The sequence below is a fragment of the Anomaloglossus baeobatrachus genome, chromosome 5 (assembly GCF_048569485.1).
Source record: "Anomaloglossus baeobatrachus isolate aAnoBae1 chromosome 5, aAnoBae1.hap1, whole genome shotgun sequence".
NCBI classification, from domain to species: domain Eukaryota; kingdom Metazoa; phylum Chordata; class Amphibia; order Anura; family Aromobatidae; genus Anomaloglossus; species Anomaloglossus baeobatrachus.
The window spans coordinates 18,998,860-19,011,508 of NC_134357.1; the positions used below are offsets into that span (position 1 = coordinate 18,998,860).

Sequence of the window (12,649 nt, forward strand, 5' to 3'; positions counted from 1 at the left end):
ACCGGTTCATGCGTTATTTGAATGCCCCTATTTATTATAATAATGGCTAAACCATACATGACGAGCATTTTTTATTCATTTATCTTTTTTAACCTTTCGTGTTCCCACTATTTCCTCATAGATTGTACACTTCCAAAAAGCACCCTCCCTCTTGGTATGCGTTGAATTACGATGGGAGTCGATGCGCGCGTGCACCACTAAGCGTTACATTTAAATGGCGGCTGTTAGTAACAAATGTTGGCTGTTAAATATAGCCGTCATCTGCCACGTGTGGAAGGAGCTCACGTGAGGACTCCTTCCCAGGATGTGAATAACCAGTTTTCCCTTCTTATCCTTAGTAATTGTATTTTTTCAATGGGATTTTGGATGATTTTACTCCGGCTCATCTTCTTTCCTTTCAGATTCCAAGAAGCTAGGATTCTCTCAGTGAAGATCTTCTTGATAACATAATTTTCCTGATTGACCCATCAAGGATGAATAAGGACAGAGACCAGATGGTGGAGAGGTTAATGAACCTCACCCTAGAGATCCTCTTCCGGATTACTGGAGAGGTGAGAGGTTCTGGTGACGTCACATTACAATATTATCTATGGTAATAAGAGATGGACATTCAGTGGTGCCTGAAAGTTTGTGAACCCTTCAAAATTTGCCATATCTCTGCATAAATGTGACCTAAAACTGTATAACACTTTCACACGAGTCCTAAAAGTAGATAAAACCCCAAATTAAACAAATGAGTAAAAAAAAATATTCCACTTCATCATTTTTTTAGATGAGAATGATCCAGTGTGACGTGTCTGTGAGTGATAAAGCCATGATACTACCGCCACCGTGTGTCACAGATGGGAGGAGGGTTTTATCCTCTTATGCATTTTCTTTCTCCAGACATAATATTTCTCATATAAACCACAAATCTCTATTTTACTCTTAGCCGTCCAGAAGACATTATTCCAGTATCCTTTTGGTTTGTTCAGGTGATCTTTAGCAAACTGCAGACTGGCAGTAATGTTACTTTTGCAGAGCGGTGGCTTTCTCCTTACAATCTTGCTATGCACATCATTATTTTTCAATGTTATCTGATGGTAGATGCATGAACTTTACCATTATCTAAAGCAGGAGTGGGGAACCTTTTTTCTGCCGAGGCCATTTGGGACTTTCTACCAACCTTCGGGGGCCGCACAAAACTATCAACTTGAAAATTACCCTGCTATATTTGGTCAAACAACTCACTGTAGCGGCTGGAGCTTCTACTCTTTGGTGCAGCTGTAATATTAGGTGATACTGATCTTCTTGCTTTTCACGACTGCCTTTCCAGGTTTGAGTTGGCTGGGCCTGCTGTATATACATCACAGGGGAGGGTTGGAAGGAATATAGATCAATGAGGAGGCTGGGGGCATAGACATGACTAGGGAGGCTGGGGACATCGACATCAAAGGAGATGCTGGGGGCAAATACATCGCTTGGGAGGAGTATATATCACTAGAAAAGCTGCAGGACATAGACGTGGCTGTGAGCATAGACATCACTGGGGGGTACATACATTACTGGGGGTATATACATTATTGATAGAGAGCACAGATATAGCTAGGGTGGCATAAACATTGCTGGGGAGGGCTGTGAGGAATATACATCATTAGGGAAGCAGCAGGGTATAGACATCACTGGGGGTACATACATAACTGAGCGGCACAGACATCACTGGGGGTATATACACATCACTGGGTTACACAGACAGAGCTGGGGTGCACAAATATTGCTGGGGGTATATACATAGCTGGGGGGCACAGACAGCCCTGGGGGATAGCCGGCGGGGCACAGACAGCCCTGGGGGATAGCCGGCGGGGCACAGACAGCCCTGGGGGATAGCCGGCGGGGCACAGACAGCCCTGGGGGATAGCCGGCGGGGCACAGACAGCCCTGGGTTATAGCCGGCGGGGCACAGACAGCCCTGGGGGATAGCCGGCAGGGCACAGACAGCCCTGGGGGATAGCCGGCGGGGCACAGACAGCCGTAGGGAATAGCCGGCGGGGCACAGACAGCCGTAGGGAATAGCCGGCGGGGCACAGACAGCCCTGGGGGATAGCCGGCGGGGCACAGACAGCCCTGGGGGATAGCCGGCGGGGCACAGACAGCCCTGGGGGATAGCCGGCGGGGCACAGACAGCCCTGGGGGATAGCCGGCGGGGCACAGACAGCCCTGGGGGATAGCCGGCGGGGCACAGACAGCCCTGGGGGATAGCCGGCGGGGCACAGACAGCCCTGGGGGATACCCGGCGGGGCACAGACAGCCCTGGGGGATACCCGGCGGGGCACAGACAGCCCTGGGGGATAGCCGGCGGGGCACAGACAGCCCTGTGGGATAGCCGGGGGGGCACAGACAGCCCTGGGGGATTGCCGGCGGGGCACAGACAGCCCTGAGGGAGGCTGGGATCACAGAGAGGGAGCACTGGGGGAGGCTGGGATCGCTGAGCGAAAGCACTGGGGGAGGCTGCGGTCACAGAGAGAGAGTGCGCTGCCGCCGTGCACAAAGAGAGAGCGCTGCCGCCGGGCACAAAGAGAGAGCGCTGCCGCCGAGCACAAAGAGAGGGCGCTGCCTGGCACAGTAGGACCTTGGGGACGATGTGGCAGTTGCTCCTCTTTTGTTGAATTGTAGCGCACCTCCCGCCCGTACGTCCTCACGTAGCCAGTGCCAGCGTAATCGCAGCATTCAGTATTTTTTAATGCGCCGTGCGGGGTCTTAAAGGGCCTGGAGCCGGCAAGATGCGGCTGCCGCCCCAGCACTGCGGTCCCCGGGAATCAGTCATTGCGGGCCACATACGGCTCGCGGGCTGGAGGTTCCCCACCCCTGATCTAATGTGTGAGAGGCCTTTAGTTGCTTTGAATTTACCTTGGGTTCCTTTGAGACCTCGTGGATTATTATACACCTTGCTTTTTGTTGGTCTTGAATCTCCTCCATATTTCTGCACAATTTGTCTGACTGTGGATTGGTGGAGTCCAAACTCTTTAGCAATAGTTATATGACCTTTTCAAGCCTGAAGAGAATAAACAACTCTTCTGAGGTCCTCAAATCTTTTCTTGATAGATTTCTACAAACATGTTGTAGACTTTGATAGATCCCTGCTCTTTAAATAGATCAATATATAGATATAATCCTAAAGGATAAGGTATTGTTCCCATTTATACACCTGATATTCACTCATTTTCCTCATTTAAAAAACAAAATCTACTATTTTCCCTTCTCCACTATGTCACCAAGGAGAGACAGGATCTGCCCCAAAGACAGGAAACCTACAACTTTAAAAGGCAGAGCCTCCCTATACACATACGGTAAGTTGTTTGCAATCCTTCGGCAAACCTATAGTGACCCCTCCCACCCCCCCCCCCAAAAGCTTGAAAGCACACCCCACTAGGGCTGTATCCACATCTTGGGCGTAGAAACCAGAAGCCTCTCTTGAACAAATTTGTACGGCAGCCACATGGTTTTCATCTTCCATTTTTTTAGGCAACTCAGGTTGGATTGGTGTTCTAATGACATTTACTATGGGAGAAAAGTTTTGAACATTGTGATCCCTCCCTAGAGGATTTCCCTCCTTGGTGCTATCGTGAGGAAGGAGAAATAGAAAATTACTTACTGGTAATTTAGTTTTTCCAGACCCATGACCACAGCCTTTATTTTCCCTTCCTCTTTATATTTTTTCTGTTCCTTGGAGGTGGTGTGTTACACTGCTTGACCACAGGCGGTCAGGAAAAAAGGGGGTTTCTTGACCTTGGGGTGGATTATCTCTCTCCTTGGTGCTGTCGTGGGTCTGGAAAACCCAATTACCAGTAAGTAATTATCTATTTTTTACTTCTTTATTTTATTTGATTATTTTTACAACTTCTATGAAAATGTGATTTAATTCTGGGTTAAATTTATGCAGAAATATGGAAAATTCTGAAGGGTTCACAAACGTTTAAACAGCATTGTAACTGAAGGAAATATAGAAATGTCTGTAGTGAGATTTATTACTGTCTCTCCATACACAGGATTACACGGTGGTGACGAAGACCTCTGGTGAGCGCTGTCGGGCCCCTGTGCCTGACAAACGGGGAAGAACCCTAAGCCCAATCCCGGGGCCTCCACCGCACCCCCGGATACATGAGGACATCAATGACCAGAAGATACTAGAACTCGCCTATAAGATGATTGAGCTGCTGACTGGAGAGGTGACACTGCTGGGAATGCTGGGACATTATACAGTAATGCTATGGAGGGATCGGGGGATGACGGTATCATTGTATGTGTCAGGTTCCTATAAGGTCTCAGGACGTCACCGTCTATTTCTCCATGGAGGAGTGGGAGTATCTACAAGAACACAAGGACCGGTATAAGGACGTCATGATGGACGAGCACCAGCCCCGCACATCACCAGGTAATAGACAGGACTAAATACACACATCTGTTAAAGGGATTGTTCTCTTTAGGGAAATCTGTAAACGGTGACCAACAACCAAAGAAAAACCTTTCAGAAAGATGAAAATTAAGTAAAATTACCGTACATATACTGTATATATTTCCTTATGTCTTTCCTACAGTAAGAACCAGTAAGAGGACGACACCAGAGAGACATCCCGGAGCTCAGGACTGGTCACAGGATCATCAGGTCGGTGAGGAGGAGGTTGTAGGGATCTGATGTGTAGGAGGCTGTGCAGGTCGTGTTCTGCCGTCCAGCATTATTGTATGATTTATACATGGTGGAGAAGGCAGCTGACCACAGACGTTACATGGGGTCTGGATCTCCTCACACGTCTCTGGTTGTGGACAATGTTGGGAAAAGGAACTGACAGGTTGGATTTCTATGGCAGATGAGTAGCTCTTTGCCGTAATGTGAGCTTCATTCATCCTGATAATTAAAGGGATGTTACCAAAACATGTTTTCTTTGTCGCTCCATTGGGAGACCCAGACAATTGGGTGTATAGCTTCTGCCTCCGGAGGCCACACAAAGTATTACACTTTAAAAAGTGTAACCCCTCCCCTCTGCCTATACACCCTCCCGTGCATCACGGGCCCATCAGTTTTATGCTTTGTGTTGAAGGAGGCACACATTCACGCAAGCTCCACATTTTAGTCAGCAGCAGCTGCTGATTGTATCAGATGGAAGAAAAGAGGGCCCCCACGGGGCCCCCGGCATGCTCCCTTCTCACCCCACTAAGTCGGCGGTGCTGTCAAGGTTGAGGTACCCATTGTGGGTACAAAGGCTGGAGCCACATGCCGTTTTCCTTCCCCATCCCTTAGAGGCTCTGGGAGAAGTGGGATCCTAACCGGTCACCTTTCACTAGGACCGGGCTCCCTCCGCAGCCCCTGGGGGAATCTGACGGACAGGAGACTGGGTATCATCAGGGACAGGCCCTGCATCTAAAAGGTACTCTGTGTCCCCTTGGGGACGGCGCATGGAGCGCCTGTGTTAGACGCTGCAGCGGCTGCTGTTTTTCTGTGACGACCGGGACTACCACGCCGACCGCGCCTGTTCGTCGGCCGCGTTATTAAATTTAGTCCCCGGCTTCTACGGCCTAGTACCATAACTCCCGCCCCCGGGCCTGCCAGTCAGGGGTAAGGGCGGGACGGTCGACTGGACGTCGGCAGTGAGGGCTGGAGCATACTTAGGTGTTCTCCTCCCCCCTCACTGAGCACTGTGGGGCACCAGATTCCCGCACTTTATTAGTCACCGCCGACGGCTCCCTCCTCCCCTGAGAACTCTGGCAGCCATTGTTACAATCGCTTCTGCCGGTGGAGGATTTCAGAACGAGCTCCACAGCTCTGGGAGGCCCAGGCGGGGAATCTGGTGGACACACAACCGCTTTGGGCGGTCGGTAAGCCACACCGGTTACCAGGTGCTGGCCCCCCTAGGGTGCCGAAGTGTATATATATATATATATATATTGTATACATTTTCTCTGTTCGGCCGCATTATTTTGCTTTTGGCTATATACCCTCACTGATCACTCTCAGAGGAGACAACAGCATGTCGTCCGCAAAGAGCAAGGGTGCCAAGGCACAGGCTTATTTTGAAACCTGTACCTCTTGTGCGGCTATGTTACCTGCAGGTTCCACCTACCCTCACTGTGTGCAATGCTCGGCCCCTGTGGCACTCACTCAGCCGGAGCCTCGGGCACTGGTGGGACCCTCGGCTCAGGTAGAACCGCCGGCTTCCACTGTCCAGGTGGCAGGGACAGAGTTTGCAGTTTTGGCTGAGAAACTCTCTGAGTCGCTCTCACAGTCCATGGCTCAGTCTATGGACAAATGGTCTGCTAAGATACTAGAAGCCTTGCAGTCCAGATCGGTAACACAGGCCCAGGGCACTGTGAGTTCACCCCCAGGCCCCTCTCGGTCGGCGCAGCAAAGTGCTCCTGGGGTGACACCTAGGTCCCACGGTGAGGACTCCAACACGGACCGCAGTCCCAGACCGGCTAAGCGGGCTCGCTGGGAACCTTCCTCGACTTCATCACGCTGTTCGGGGTCTCAGCATGAGGACTCTCTGGAGGATGAAGCGGAGGTCGCAGCTCAGGGCTCTGATCCTGACGTTGCTCTCAATCTAGATACACCTGAAGGGGACGCCATAGTAAATGACCTTATAGCGTCCATCAACCAGGTGCTAGATCTTTCTCCCCCAACTCCACCTATAGAGGAGTCGACTTCGCAGCAGGAGAAGCACCAGTTTAGGTTTCCCAAACGTACACGGAGTGCGTTTTTCGATCACTCTAACTTCAGAGATGCTGTCCAGAAGCACAGAGCATTTCCGGACAAGCGCTTTACTAAGCGCCTTAATGACACACGTTACCCCTTCCCCCCTGACGTAGTTAAGGGTTGGGCTCAGTGTCCCAAGGTGGATCCTCCAGTCTCTAGACTGGCGGCTAGATCCGTAGTATCAGTGGCAGATGGTTCATCGCTCAAGGATGCCACTGACAGGCAAATAGAGCTCCTGATGAAATCCATCTATGAAGCCATAGGCGCGTCTTTTGCTCCGGCCTTTGCAGCCGTGTGGGCACTCCAAGCTATCTCAGCTTGTCTGTCTGAGATTAATGCGGTCACACGTACTTCTGCTCCGCAAGTTGTGTCTTTGACTTCTCAGGCGTCGGCCTTTTCGTCCTACGCCATGAACGCCGTCCTGGACTCTGCGAGCCGTACAGCGGTAGCATCCACCAATTCGGTGGCAGTCCGCAGGGCCATGTGGCTACGCGAATGGAAGGCAGACTCTGCTTCCAAGAAGTTCTTAACCGGTTTGCCATTTTCTGGCGACCGTTTGTTTGGCGAGCAATTGGACGAAATTATTAAACAATCCAAGGGAAAGGACTCGTCCTTACCCCAGTCCAAACCAAACAGACCTCAGCAACGAAAAATACAACCGAGGTTTCGGTCTTTTCGGCCCTCAGCCAGGTCCCATTCCTCCACGTCCAACAGGTCAGAGAAGGGCCAGAGGAACTCTTCTGCATGGCGGTCTAAGTCACGTCCTACAAAGACCACCGGAGGAACCGCCTCCAAGGCGGCCTCATGACTTTCGGCCTCCCCAAACCGCATCCTCGGTCGGTGGCAGGCTCTCCCGCTTTTGCGACACCTGGTCGCCACATGTCCAAGACCGATGGGTGAGAGACATTCTGTCTCACGGTTACAGGATAGAGCTCAGTTCTCGTCCTCCGACTCGTTTCTTCAGAACATCTCCGCCCCCCGAGCGAGCCGATGCACTTTTTCAGGCGGTGAACACTCTGAAGGCAGAAGGAGTTGTGATCCCCGTTCCCCTTCAAGAACGTGGTCGCGGTTTTTACTCCAACTTGTTCGTGGTGCCAAAAAAGGACGGATCATTCCGTCCCGTTCTGGACCTCAAACTGCTCAACAGACACGTGAGAACCAGACGGTTCCGGATGGAATCTCTCCGCTCTGTCTTCGCCTCGATGTCCCAAGGAGACTTCCTAGCATCAATCGACATCAGGGATGCTTATCTCCATGTGCCGATTGCACCAGAGCATCAACGCTTCCTGCGTTTCGCCATCGGGGACGAACACCTTCAGTTCGTGGCACTGCCTTTCGGCCTGGCGACAGCCCCACGGGTCTTCACCAAGGTCATGGCAGCAGTGGTGGCGGTCCTACACTCTCAGGGCCACTCGGTGATCCCTTACTTAGACGATCTTCTAGTCAAGGCACCCTCCCGGGTGGCATGTCAACACAGCCTGACCATTGCTCTGGAGACTCTCCAGAGGTTCGGGTGGATCATCAATTTCCCAAAGTCAAAATTGACACCGACCCAATCACTGACTTACCTCGGGATGGAGTTTCATACTCTCTCAGCGATAGTGAAGCTTCCGCTGGACAAACAGCGTTCACTGCAGACAGGGGTGCAATCTCTCCTTCGGGCCCAGTCACACCCCTTGAGGCGCCTCATGCACTTCCTAGGGAAGATGGTGGCAGCAATGGAGGCAGTTCCCTTTGCGCAATTTCATCTGCGTCCACTTCAATGGGACATTCTCCGCAAATGGGACAGGAGGTCGACGTCCCTAGACAGGAACGTATCTCTTTCACTGGCAGCCAAAACCTCTCTTCAGTGGTGGCTTCTTCCCACTTCTTTGTCGAAGGGAAAATCCTTCCTGCCCCCATCCTGGGCTGTGGTCACGACGGACGCGAGTCTGTCAGGGTGGGGAGCGGTCTTCCTCCACCACAGGGCTCAGGGAACCTGGACTCTGACAGAGTCCTCCCTTCAGATCAATGTTCTGGAGATAAGGGCAGTGTATCTAGCCCTAAAGGCGTTCCAGCGGTGGCTGGAGGGCAGGCAGATCCGAATACAGTCGGACAACGCCACGGCGGTCGCGTACATCAACCACCAGGGCGGCACACGCAGTCGTCAAGCCTTCCAAGAAGTTCGGCGGATTCTGCTGTGGGCGGAAGCCACAGCCTCCACCATCTCCGCAGTTCACATCCCGGGCGTAGAAAACTGGGAAGCAGACTTTCTCAGTCGCCAGGGCATGGACGCAGGGGAATGGTCTCTTCACCCGGACGTGTTTCAAGAGATCTGTTGCCGCTGGGGAACGCCGGACGTCGACCTCATGGCGTCTCGGCACAACAACAAAGTCCCGGCATTCATGGCACGGTCCCAAGATCACAGAGCTCTGGCGGCGGACGCATTAGTTCAGGATTGGTCGCAGTTTCGACTGCCTTATGTATTTCCTCCTCTGGCACTGCTGCCCAGAGTGTTACGCAAGATCAGGTCCAACTGCCGCCGCGCCATCCTCGTCGCTCCAGACTGGCCGAGGAGGTCGTGGTACCCGGATCTGTGGCACCTCACGGTGGGTCAACCGTGGGCACTCCCAGACCGTCCAGACTTGCTGTCTCAAGGGCCATTTTTCCATCTGAATTCTGCGGCCCTCAACCTGACTGTGTGGCCATTGAGTCCTGGCTCCTAGCGTCCTCAGGGTTATCTCAAGATGTCATTGCCACCATGAGACAGGCCAGGAAACCAACGTCCGCCAAGATCTATCACAGGGCTTGGAGGATCTTCTTATCCTGGTGCGCTGATCAGGGTTTTACCCCCTGGCCGTTTGCCTTACCCACTTTTCTTTCTTTCCTTCAATCCGGAATGGACAAGGGTTTGTCTCTCGGCTCTCTCAAGGGACAAGTATCGGCGCTTTCCGTGTTTTTTCAAAAGCGTCTAGCCAGGCTTCCGCAGGTCCGCACGTTCCTGCAGGGAGTTTGCCACATAGTCCCACCTTACAAGCGTCCGCTGGAACCCTGGGATCTTAACAGGGTGCTAACGGCTCTTCAGAAACCACCTTTCGAGCCGATGCGAGATGTCTCTCTATCACGCCTTTCGCAGAAGGTGGCCTTCCTAGTGGCAGTCACATCACTTCGGAGAGTGTCTGAGCTAGCAGCGCTGTCATGCAAAGCCCCCTTCCTGGTGTTTCACCAGGATAAGGTGGTTCTGCGTCCGGTCCCGGAATTTCTCCCTAAGGTGGTATCCCCTTTTAATCTCAATCAGGATATCTCCTTACCTTCTTTTTGCCCTCATCCAGTTCACCAATGTGAAAAGGATTTGCACTTGTTAGATCTGGTGAGAGCACTCCGGCTCTACATTTCTCGCACGGCGCCCCTGCGCCGTTCGGATGCGCTCTTTGTCCTTGTCGCTGGCCAGCGTAAGGGGTCGCAGGCTTCCAAGTCAACCTTGGCTCGGTGGATCAAGGAACCGATTCTTGAAGCCTACCGTTCTTCTGGGCTTCCGATTCCTTCAGGGCTGAAGGCCCATTCTACCAGAGCCGTAGGTGCATCCTGGGCATTGCGGCACCAGGCTACGGCTCAGCAGGTGTGTCAGGCGGCTACCTGGTCGAGCCTGCACACTTTCACGAAACACTATCAGGTGCATGCCTATGCTTCGGCAGATGCCAGCCTAGGTAGGCGAGTCCTTCAGGCGGCGGTTGCCCACCTGTAAGAGGGGGCCGTTTTCGGCTCTTTTTATCGAGGTATTCTTTTACCCACCCAGGGACTGCTTTTGGACGTCCCAATTGTCTGGGTCTCCCAATGGAGCGACAAAGAAGAAGGGAATTTTGTTTACTTACCGTAAATTCCTTTTCTTCTAGCTCCTATTGGGAGACCCAGCACCCGCCCCTGTTCCCTTCGGGCTGTTGTTCTTTTGTGTACACATGTTGTTCATGTTGAATTGTTCTTTTGGTTCATGGTTTCAGTTCTCCGAACATCCTTCGGATTGAATTTACCTTAGACCAATTTATAAGTTTCCTCCTTCCTGCTTTGGCACCAAAACTGATGGGCCCGTGATGCACGGGAGGGTGTATAGGCAGAGGGGAGGGGTTACACTTTTTAAAGTGTAATACTTTGTGTGGCCTCCGGAGGCAGAAGCTATACACCCAATTGTCTGGGTCTCCCAATAGGAGCTAGAAGAAAAGGAATTTACGGTAAGTAAACAAAATTCCCTTCATTCCCTGTCTATGGAATAAGGAATGACTTGATCACTGGGGGTTTGACCACTGGTCTCTCCATTGATCGGGAGCCTGGGGCTTTGTGATCCCAAGAATCTGGCACTGCAGCCCCTTCCTGAAAAGAGTGAAGGTGCGCATGCTCAACCTCCGCTTCATTCATTGTCAGTGGGACTTGGAAGTGCATCGCTCAGTTATTTACATCTGTCCCATAGACAATGAATGGAGCAGAAGCCGAGCATGCGCACCTTCACTTTTTTCAGGACGGGCTGCAGCGCTGCATTCACAGGATCTCTGGATCTGGTGTCCCAGCAGTCGGATCCCCGCGAAGCTACAATGTATAGGGGATAACTTGCGTTTTTGGGGGGAATAAACCTTTAATGATCTTGTCTGGTCATCTATTCACTCCATGTGAAGTATCCGGGTATCCAGTCACTTTTTAGCACATTGTTTTCACAGCTTGTGAATCAGGATGAAGTTCTGCACCATTGTCCTACTACAGACATAATGGAAGAAGAGGAGGAATATGTGAGGGGTGACGAGCAGTGTAAGATGGAGACTCCGACAGATGACGTCTCCGGTGAGTAGTGGCCACTGAATGCAGATCACATATTCCTCTTCTCCACTGGATGCAGCAGTTTTATGTTGAAATTGGTAAAGTGGATCTCTCACCAGATTTCACTCTCACCAGATTCACTAAAGATATAAGCACAACACTTTTGTTTTCCTCCCATTTTTTTATGAGCTGAACTCAGAGATCTAAGACTTTTTCTATGTACAAAAGACCTTTATCTCTCAAATGTTGTTCACAAATTTGTGTAAATCTGTGTTGGTGAGTATTTCTCCTTTGCCGAGATAATCTCACAGGTGACATATCAAGATTCCGATTAGACAGCATGATTAATGCACAGGTGCGTCTGAGACTAGCCAGCATGATTATTGTACAGGTGCGTCTTAGGCTGGTCAGCATGATTATTGCACAGGTGTGCCTTAGGCTGGCCAGCATGATTATTGCACAGGTGTGCCTTAGAATGACCACTATAAAAGGCCACTCTAAAATGTGCAGTTTTATCGCACAGCACAATGTCACAGATGTTGACATTTTGATGGAGCGTGCAGTTGGCTGCTGACTGCAGGAATGTCACCAGAGCTGCTGCCTGTGAATTGAATGTTCATTTCTCTACCATAAGTAATCTCCAAAGGTGTGTCAGAGAACATGGCAAAATATCCAACCGGCCTCACAACCGCAGACCACATGTAACCACAGCAGCCCAGGACCTCCACATCCATCATCTTCAGCTCCAGGAGCGTCTGAGACCGGCCATCCAGACAGCGGCTGCAACCATCAGTACAAAACCAAAACATTTCTGCACAAGATGTCAGAACCCGTCTCAGGGAAGCTCATCTGCTGCTTGTCATCCTCATGGGAGGTCTCCACCTGACTGAAAAGCGTTGTCGTAATTGACTTGAGTTGGCAAATGTTCACATTCGATTCACGGATGAAGCCCGGTTTTCATTGTACAGGGCAGATGGCAGACTGTCTATGGCGTTATGTGGATGAGCGGTTTACTGATGTCACCGCTGTGAATATAGTAGACCATCGTGGCAGTGGGGTTATTGTATGGACAGGCGTATATTACAGACAACGAACACAGGTGCATTATTGATGCCATTTTAAATTTAAAGAGACACCATGATG

At 51.2% G+C, this 12,649-nt stretch overlaps 1 protein-coding gene across 1 annotated transcript in view; it reads left to right on the forward strand.

The window, feature by feature from the left end:
- The first annotated feature begins 367 nt into the window (after positions 1–367).
- LOC142312566 (uncharacterized) overlaps positions 368–12,649 on the forward strand; it is a 74,588-nt gene continuing 62,306 nt past the window's right edge. Inside the window, exons 1-5 of the mRNA XM_075351558.1 lie at positions 368–551; positions 4,026–4,205; positions 4,288–4,411; positions 4,575–4,642; positions 11,410–11,530. Of these exons, the coding sequence (XP_075207673.1) occupies positions 474–551; positions 4,026–4,205; positions 4,288–4,411; positions 4,575–4,642; positions 11,410–11,530 (571 nt within the window). The 5' untranslated portion in view covers positions 368–473. The remainder of the gene's footprint in view (positions 552–4,025; positions 4,206–4,287; positions 4,412–4,574; positions 4,643–11,409; positions 11,531–12,649) is intronic.